Source organism: Accipiter gentilis, chromosome 7 (assembly GCF_929443795.1).
Source record: "Accipiter gentilis chromosome 7, bAccGen1.1, whole genome shotgun sequence".
NCBI classification, from domain to species: Eukaryota; Metazoa; Chordata; class Aves; order Accipitriformes; family Accipitridae; genus Astur; species Astur gentilis.
This window is the reverse complement of record NC_064886.1, coordinates 9,692,156-9,702,013: the sequence shown is the minus strand read 5'-3', so window position 1 is coordinate 9,702,013 and position 9,858 is coordinate 9,692,156. Positions and strand designations below refer to the sequence as shown.

General features: G+C 45.4%; 1 protein-coding gene across 1 annotated transcript; it reads left to right on the top strand.

Annotated features, from left to right (window-relative positions):
- HERPUD1 (homocysteine inducible ER protein with ubiquitin like domain 1) lies at nt 1-7,197 on the top strand. Its single transcript, XM_049805064.1, has 8 exons — nt 1-157; nt 1,213-1,290; nt 1,374-1,448; nt 2,560-2,681; nt 3,043-3,165; nt 3,818-4,153; nt 5,430-5,535; nt 6,171-7,197. Exons 1-8 carry the CDS (start codon nt 26-28, stop codon nt 6,336-6,338), a joined length of 1,140 nt encoding a protein of 379 aa, XP_049661021.1. The 5' UTR covers nt 1-25; the 3' UTR covers nt 6,339-7,197.
- The last annotated feature ends 2,661 nt before the right edge of the window (nt 7,198-9,858 follow it).

The window sequence follows — 9,858 nt, the reverse complement described above, 5'->3', positions numbered from 1 at the left end:
CGGCCGCCCCCGTACTGGTCCCGCCATGGAGGAGTCGCTGGCGCTGCTCGTCAGGAGCCCCACGCAGCGGCACCCCGATCTGCGCCTCCGCGCCGCCCCCGCCTGGACCGTGCGCCGCCTCAAGGCCGAGCTGCGCCGCCTCGTACCCGAGGCACCGGTGAGTGCGCGACCCCTCGGCCCGCTGCACCGGCCGCTTCTCGCCGCCGTTGGGGTGCTGGGGGTGTGCGTGTGTGTGTGCTGAGTCCGCGCGGGGCGGCGGGAGCTGCCGTGGGGCTCCTGGGGCCGCCGGTTTACACACCGCCCCCCCCCCCCCCCCCCCCCGCCGGGGTGTCCCGCAGCCCGATTGCATCAGCTGCCCGTAGGTGGGTGCGGGCCGCCTTCTTTTGGGACTTGGCTCGGTTTCTGTTCGGGCCGCAGTTGAATATTAACTGCCCTCCCCGGGACCGCCGCCTGTCCCCGCGGAGTCTTCGGAATCGTCAGCCGCCGCCGGGGAACCTGCCCGCCGCGGGGAGGTCGGGGGTGGCGGGGGCGCTGAGGCTGCTTCGGGGGTTGGTTCTGGGGGAAAGCTCTCGGCCCGTGGAACGAGAGGCAGCCCCGTCTGCGCAGAGCGAGGCGACGGGGTTGGTCGGGCGGTGAAAATGCAAATGCGGCAGTCTGTGAGTTCCTTCCGAGTGCCGGGGTTCGGCGCGGTAACGCCGCGGGTGCTCGGCCAGCGTTGCGCTGCTGAGCTCCGCCGCACCCAGCGTTTCAGCAGGAGGATGTGCTTTTTTGCTCTCCTTTTCTTAGGGGCAAGGTGGTTGCCCAGGAGCAAGATCAGCATGCTTTTGCCGCTTGCTGGGATTCGTCTGATGGGGTGTAACGGATTTACTTGACACCACCTCCAGTGCTGATCAGATTAGGTGGCACTCCCAGCCTGCTTCTGGGAAACACAAATGTCTGTTGGGACTGTAAAAGAGACAGCCTGTAACAGAGTTCTTGGCCAAAGGGGTGCTTTGTATCCTCCTTGCTGATTTGGACCTCGGTGTTAGTAAGGTTGCACTTCAGTTGTTCTCATCTCATCAGCAAAATTTAATGCATGCAATTCCCTGTGTACCTTAATGTGTGGGGTGCTTCCAGCTTTGTGCCTCTGCCCATCTGGCTGCAAGTTGTGTCAGCTGCTGCTTGCATGTACTTGGTGGAGCAAGTCATCCTATTCTTTGTTTTCTTTCAAAGCCTGAAGAGGATCAGAAGCTGATTTATTCTGGGAAGCTGCTGCTTGATCATCATTATCTGAGAGAGTTGCTGCCAAAGGTATATAAAAAAATCCTTTATGATGTGCTGGAATACATCCAGGAACGAGATTGTTTTTTAACATGTGTTCCTTTATATTTTAGCATGGGGAGTTGCATGCTCTTCATTTGGTATACAACTTCAAGACTCCTGCAAATGTGCAAGAAACCAATGCAGAGGTACTTGTACTAAGTTAGCATATTAAGCTGAATCTTGGGGTTGTGACTGAAAATCAGAAGTGTTGAATGAATGGCTATTTCAAGGTTCACTAGTCCTGCAGATTTTTCCTAGTAGTGCAATGGCAGTATTTTGTGATAATTTGTTTAGGAATGTGTGAATGTATTTGGATTAAGCCAAGTAAAAAATTGACTCTACAGTTCATCAGTAAAGGTTCTTGTGGCTTCTGTTAAGAAATATCAAAACTATAATCTAGTTGTAACACACAGCTTGAAGAAGAAATGCTTTCTGGTAAATTCAGTTTTATTAAATAGAATGTGACTTGTCATGTCCCAGCCTTTTTTGGACAGAGGCTGTGCTTGTGGGCAGATGATGTGGTAGTTAAGGTGGAAGTGGTTCTGATCTGTGTATGGGGGTGTGGGGAAGGAAGAAGGCAGTTAGCTGAAGGCACTGACTGTTCTCATTAATGACAGCCTGTAGAGCAGAAGCCAAAAATGAGCCTTAGTGCTTGAAGTGAGCACTTGCTGGTCTTAAGTGCAAATGGCCAAAACCAATTCTTACTTTCAAGTGGATGTGCTAATGTGTCTAGAGGTGTGTTTATATTGCCCATTACAGGCCATTTGAGCTTATCCTAACCACGTTTGGTGGTTGCTAGGTGTGAGCCAGTTTTGGTCTGGATATTATACAGAGGTATCACCGCAGAACAGCTCCTGAATTCTATGTACAGCAGTTTGTGTATGCAAGTACAAACTTGTCATACCTAAAAAGTCAAGCTTGAGTGCAGTTCCTTCTGTTTCTTCCAATTACATTTTTATAACGAGATGGGACCTGACTACATGCGTAGAAATGAACAAATATAGGTGTAGATCTGGTGAAGGTGAAAAGTAACATTGAGTCAGTTTTAGATGCCAGTCATTTTTTAAGGAACTTTACAATACTGATGGAGGTGCTCATGGCATGTTGCTTCAGAGCAGTGTCAGTACTGTGCAGGACAAAGTGTGTGAATTGTGTAGCAGTTATAAAATTGGAGCATATTCTGTGTGGCATAACCTTCTTGCTTCAAGCTTGTGTAGTGTCTCAAATAAGCCTCGTTAACTGCATTGTTGTCCCTAGGTTAAAGCTGATGAGCCAAAGTTACCATCAGAAGCTAGTCAAGAACCATCTGTATCTTCCTCAGATGGTGAAAGACTGAGATGCTCTTCTGGTGGCCAGTCTTCAGCAGAGGCCAGTAACGGGTAAATACAATTTTTACGTACACCACCAGGATTTTTAAAATGTTGGCTTTGTGATAGATGCCAGCTCCTTATGCCACACAGGCTGTCTTAAGTCCATAGAATATGGGCCAAATATGATGAGGTTATATATAAAAGCTTTAGTGGACATGGAAGGAGCTAAAGGAAAATGCACTGGTTTGTTAGTTGAAAATGTTCCCTTTATTCATGTGGGTAAAGAGATGTCTTTAATACTCTAGAAGGGAAAAATTAGGCTTGCATTTGGATGCACAAAATGGCAGAAGCTATTTACCTTGTCCTGTAATAAATGACTCTTGCGGTTTGTCCAGTATTTGCTAATGAATGTGTTCAACTTTTGGTCAAGGCTGGAAACAACTTGGCATCCCTTCCAAAGTGTGGCTCCTGGCTTCTCTGCTTATACAACCTACAGCATGCTTCAGATGTCCTGGTTTCAGCAGATTTATGCAAGACAATATTACATGCGATAGTAAGTTTTCTGTCAAAAGCTACCAGTAGGAAGTAGAAACTAACACAAGGGTATAGAGAGCTTCTGGCAATTCTTCCTCTCTGGTGGTTGGAAGACACTTTTTTGTTGTAACTTACACTGAATGGTGTGGGAATGTACCTCTAACTGTATGTGGTTCTTGGCTTCCTGTTCAGGCCAGTGGTTTTGAATCTTGCAACAAATTGCAGATCTCTGATCCTCGTGATTGGGAGGGCAGGTGTCTGTAGAGTAAATGTAATTCTGCTGATGAGCCTTAGTTCTTCACCGATTTTTTTGACTGCCTAATGTAGCTCACAGAGCACTGACTGAAAATTGGTGACAGAGGTAAAGCTGAGAATTGCAGAAGCCTTCTAGACTACCTTTTGATTGTTCTAAATAATTTTTTGCAAAGTGTTGAAATTTTTGTTCATAAAGTGGAAGGTGTCTGGTTTGACTTGCTGAAGTCACTATGCAACTGTTGGCATGGGTAGAGCTAAAACTTGTTTTTAACCCTTCTGTAGCCCCTAAACTTGATGCTTTTGACTTGCATGTGATCTGACTTTAAGGATAAAGATAGACAAATTTTCAGTGCCTGTGTTAAGTGTCAAAGGATTTGACTAAGCCTTATTCTGTACTTTGTGTTCTCTGGTTTCAGCTTGGCTTCTACTGCTGCATCTACTGACCCATCCTATGCACGACGTTCTCAGGAGATACCAGTGACACCTCCAGCTCCTCTCCCAGACCCATTTCCTGCGCAAAATCAGCCTGGAAACCAGAACGCTGCTGCCCAGGTTAATGCAGCAGCCAACCAGAACTTGCGGATGAATGCCCAAGGGGGTCCCCTCATGGAAGAAGAGGAGGGTGGCAATCGAGATTGGTTGGACTGGCTCTACTCAGCAACACTGTTCTATGTTTTTGTCAATGTTATCTATTTCTACTCCAGTGTCAGCAGATTCCTCCTGGTTATGGGTGGCACTGTTCTGATGTATCTGTAAGTAGATGGTATTAACTATTGTATTCAGAAATGTTTCACTGAATTACTGAGCTCTGTACTGTGGTCAGCTTTCTGGCAGTTGAGCTTCACGTGACTCTTGTACCTGGAAAGGGTAAACCACTAGTCTATCCTGGTGTAACTTGCTATTTAGTGAAAATATGAGTATAGCCTATGCCTGGATTAAATGAAGAATGAATGATAGTAGGTGATCTTACCTGATTTTTGTAGTAAAGCTTTGGGTGTGGCTGGCTTTCTTTTTAGAAAACTACTTGAAACCTAAGCAGCTCTCAGTGTAAAGCCCCAGCAGTTTGGCAAGTGTAGAGCAGACTGACCTGTAGGATCAATGTAGTAAATGACAGTTGCTTGTTGGGAAACCAGTGTTTGAAGTCTGGGAAGAGGGTCTCACACCTGCTATTTAAGTCCTGTACCCATGCAGGTTTTTTCTGCTGTGTGTTGCTGCTCTGGAGACCAGACCAAGCTAAACCGAATGCAGTGTCCTGAATTGCCTTTGAGCCTCTTTAGAGGGGGAAAACTTGGGATAAATCTTAGAAGCACACTAAAGATAATGGGCTCTCAGCTGACATGCTTGGGCTGTCTTGTCTGAGAGATAATCTGTTCTCAAAATCTTTGATCACCAGTGAAACAAATGATGTAGGCCTCTGAATTCCTGTTGGTAGGTCTAAGAGTTGAAACTGGAGCAGCTCAAATGATCAGCTCTACTAACCTCTATGCAGACTTGGAGAGTGAAGGTTAATTGCTTAATGAAAAGTCCTTAAATTTTCCCATTGATAATTCCAAAGGGTAACTTTGAACAGCTTCTATTGTGGGTTACAAGGTGCAGGTGCTATAGAGATACAGACCTTCTGAGAAGGTCTATATGGCCTGTTATGTTTTGTTAAGATAGTACTGTGTTTTGCATCTTTGTTGTGCCCTTTTTTAGGGTGGGCACAGAGAAGTTACCCAGGGGTGTACATAATGTGGTAAACAAGCAGGCTGTTTGTACCTCTAGCAGCATGCTAGGTACAAACCTGGATGAAGTACTGTTTATTTTGAATGCGAGCAGATGCTCAGTCTTCCCTTCACACCTCATGGTTTGCTGCTAACAGGAGGCTTTTAAAGTACTTACGGGGTCAGGGCAGAAAGACCTTAGTATTCCGAACTTGCTGTCTACAGCTCTGAGCAGTCAGCAGTCAAATGCTACTTGAACTGTGTTGGTGTAACAGGAAGGAGTAATGTTTAAGCAGTATTAATAAAAATCTGTTGCCTTCCCCAGGCACCATGTTGGATGGCTTCCATTTAGACGAAGACCACTTCAGCCCTTCCCAGGCAATGTTCCTCCTCAGGCTGCTATAAACCAGGATCAGAACAATAACTTACAGGTATTGTCTTGCTATTTTTTAAACCATGAGCATGAAACCCTGTGAAGTTTTACTTGGAGTTTACTAATGCCATCTAGTAGCAAAAACTTTTTCTCTAAACTTCTGTCAGAAACTATCGTCCACGGGGGACTAATTGTCAGCCTGAGTCTTCCTCTGATGTAGCTGATTCCTCTGTTCTACAAAATATTTCAGGCTGGATGTTTAGTTGCTTCTGTTCTTGAAGATGTTGTAATGAATGGAGAGTGGCCTGTCACAGGCTGAACAGGTTCTGTAACTGAAGACAGGGATTAGACTACCTTAGTGGTAGGATTTGAGTATATAAACAATCTGAGTCTTGCATTTCAAGCTGACACTTCTGGTTGATGTCAGTGAAAGTTAATTAGTTGTAAATACATCATTCACCTGATCTGGTGCTTCATGTTTGACCTAAACAGTGTTTGTAGACGTGGTGTGAGTTAACCAGTAATACTAGTGTGCAGCTTGGTTTTTTTGACTTTGTGGTTGTCTGGGGATACTTGCAAGCTTTTTATGTTCTGACAGTGACATCTGGGTAACAAAACATGCTGTTTGACACCTGATTCTTCTAATGCATTTCTGAAATTATCTCATTTACCAAATATCCTTTATTTTGGCAGGGGGGAAACGCAGGCAGAGCAGATGAATCTGAGGCATCTCCGGATGAGGGACAAGTTTTACAAGAAATGCAGCAGGCTAACCCTTCATATATGAGCACAGCGTGGGTTTTTTTCAAGACTTTCTTTGCATCCCTTCTTCCAGAAGGGCCTGGAGTGACCCACAACTGACTTGTCACCAGTCTACTTGTCTGAAATGGCAATGGGCTTTAGTCTACCTGAGCAAATTGGATACCAACTCGAAACCAGGAGTGAAACTGGATGGCACTTCCTATGGCTCTCACTGACCAAGCAAATGAAGCTACAAGAAGCCTTAAGTCTTTATGGCCTAGAGGCTAAGATGCTTGCCCTCATTCCAAAGGACTTTGTTCTGTAGCATTTATTAGGCATCTATGTAGAGGCTTGGCGCTGTAAACCTGTGCACTAAATGCACAGGCTCTAAGCAGGTGTGCAAAAATGTTAGAGAAGCAAATTGCTTCTTCTGTGCAATGTGATTCCTGTTGGAATGTTTCAAATGCTATTTAAATTACACTGAGTGTAGGATCTCAAAAAAAAGCTAGATATGCATTAGTAGATTTTCAGGAAAGACCTATTGTTAAATTGCTTCAACAATAGTTTAAACTTTCTGTGTAAATATTTTCCTGTGAAGGATGTGTGGTGCAATTTCCTTGTTGGACAAAGTGGAGGACTGTAAGATGGTGACCTCTTGATAAGCAATTACCTCAGTGGAGTTGCATGCTAAATTACATGTTGCCAAATTCAGACAATTTAAACTCAAGGCTTAATTTCCCCCCCTGCCAAATCATGGGAGAAGAGTAAGGGTGTTCAGCTCTATCTAGCAAGAATTTATGCAAGATATAAACTCTTTCACTGCTTTTGGATGCAAAGTTAAAGCAGTCTAATGTCTTTCAACTTTTCAACTTTGATGCATTCTCACTCCAGAGCAACTGTCCTATATTACTTCATTGTGTTCCCTTTAATTTCTGATATGGCTAAGGGCTTTGATTCCAATAAAATTTGCAGGTATTTATATCCATGCTTGTATACACTCTACAGCAATCAGAAGACTACTTATGCAAAGCACAGGATGTTCTCTCACCTTGTTTTTATTGAAAAGTCATGATAAATTAGTTGGGGTATGAGGGGAAAAGATACTTGCAGAGCCTTAAACTTGGCTCCTTGCCTAACTGTACTCTTCAGCATTTAAAGTGCCTTGGATAGTTTGTAGTTTGTGTTTGCTCACTGAAAGCTGCTGGCACAAAGACCATAGACATCTTGAAGCAGGTAATTCTGCAGGTATTTGGAAAGTTTGGAGTTTGACCCCCTGAGCCCTGTATGTGACTCCCGGTGGCATTGCAATGCATTATCTTGGCTTGGGGATTTAACTTGGCTTAACGTGCTATCTAGGAACAACAGCTACTCGTGAAACCTGTAATGCTTTTCCTCGTTGCTACCTGCAGTTGGCAAAACTGTTTGTTTAGGAGTGTCTTGTCAGGGCTAACATGCATGAGTTGGTACAAGCAGTTGTAACAGCCTAACAGGTAATGCTTGATCTTGCCACTTCAGATCAGACTGATGTTAGGTTAGACATGGTTTGTTGGTTTTAATCTGTGGTAGCAAGTTTAATCTTAGTGATGTGTTTTTTCTGGCTTTGAACAACAATTTCCTTTCCAAGCCTCTTGCCAAGTAGTTTCTCTGCCACATCTTCAGTTTGCTGCAGGCTTGGGGAGGATGGGTAGGACAGCAGTAAAATTTAGCAATAAAGTCTTTAAATGCTTAAATGAAGTAATTTGAGAGGAGGTGGGCTTTGTTACATTGGGTATATTCTGCACAAGCCTTTGAGGCTATTCTTGGAGGTAGTGTCCCCTCTTTTTTGCCTTGCTAGTGGTAAGTCTACCTGTGCTTGGCAGTGCATTTTGTGGATGATGGATTTTTGTTCTTCAGGGTGTATATAATCATCGCTAAAGTGTCTCGGCAAAGTGCCCAAATCAGCTGAGATGTGCCTGGGCTCAGCCTTGGGAGGAGAGGGCATTTCTTGGCAGCCAGAAATAAACTGTTTTGGTATGGTTTAGGCAATGAGCACTGAGTGCTGGACTACTTGTGAAAAGTCTAATCTGAGAAGTTGCCAGAGACAGCAGAACATCTGTTGTTGTCTTGAGGCTTTCGCTACTCCCATAAGCAGGCAGATTGGTTTAAAATTAGCTGGAAAACTAATTAAGCATAGCTAATGCCACTGGGGGATGTAGTGAGGCTCCTGGGCCTTAGAGAAGGTTTCCTTAATGGCTTAGTGAAATGCATACCTCTCTTTGCCATTGGGGTGGAGGGAAGCTGTGACTACAAGAGAGGACACTGGGCAAATAATGTGAAAGTAAATACTGTAATTCTGCAGAGGCAGCTGCCAGCACTGCACCTGGGAGGAGCACTGGGAAGCAAGAGAGCAGTGTTTGACTGAGGGCTCTGAGCACCAGTGACTCTGAGCCAGCCTGGTGTTACATGGAGCTGGGAGTGTGGCATAGCCCTAACTCCTGTTACTAATTGTGAAGCAGTGAAGGCCTCAGCTTTGCCTGAGACAGCCTGGGAGCAAGTGGGGATGACCGAGGTGTGGGAGCAGTGGAAGGAGTTGAGGCAGCTCAGCCTAGAAGGGCAGTATAAACAGTGAGGTATGTAAATAGTGATGGCAAGAAAGGGGATATAGAGCCTGTGTGCCAGCTGTGGGTGAGGCTGAGCATGGGCCTTGGGTTACTTGAGGGAATTTGGATTAGACATCAGGAAAAAATGAGCCTTCAAGCTTCCAGAGCAAGGCTGCTGAAAAAGTGTAGGAATCCCAGAGAGGTTTTCTGGGAATAACATGACCCTGTGCTAGGACAGAAGTTGCAGAGAACAGAAAGGGCCTTGAGGCTATGAGTTTAGGAAGCTGGGTTTTTGTCTTGGCTCACACTTGAAGCTGTGTGATTCTGCTGCTAGTTCAAATCCTCTTCATGCCTGCAAGCACAGCTGCAGGCAAATGTACTAGTGCAGAACAGCTGTAGCTAACATACCTGTTTAGCTATGGGTATGCTGTGCAGGGCTTCCCAGAAAGCAGGTGGGTTGTGCAGGTGGTGATGGCCCACAGGGTGGCTAAGTGAGCAGCAGAATAAAACCAGCTTCTCTGCTGCTTTGTCTCCTGATATCCTCTGGCAGTTTACCCCACTTGAGAGCAACTGTCCTTGCTGGAAAACAAGTCAAGGCAGAAATGTACAGTTTGTCTTCCCAGGCATTTTTCTTCTTGCTGCAGAAACTTCTTGCTTACTTGAGGAGTCATTGAAGTCCTCTTTGTCACCAAGGGTGTGCTCCTGATAAGCTGTGTGTGTCTGTGTGTGACTTCCCCTTTTCTCCAAAGAGCTGTTTCACTTGTGCACGGCAGCCAGGGACCTCCCAAGGGCTCTGCACTTGCCCAGCAAAGTGTTATAATCTCCCTGTGATCCACTTCTAGCTGTGAGGCTGGTGGGATTTGCAGAACTGTGCATCCAAAGGGTCTCCTCAGACATGTCAGGCCAGCTGGAGGCCATCCTGGGGCTATTCCCCCATTGTGTTACCAAACATGCCCACTGCACCTTCATCACCTCATCCCAGCCCCTCTGCTTCACAAGAATAGCTCTTGAAATGTCTGCTAGTATTTAATGTTGTCTGAACATCAAATGGTATGATACCA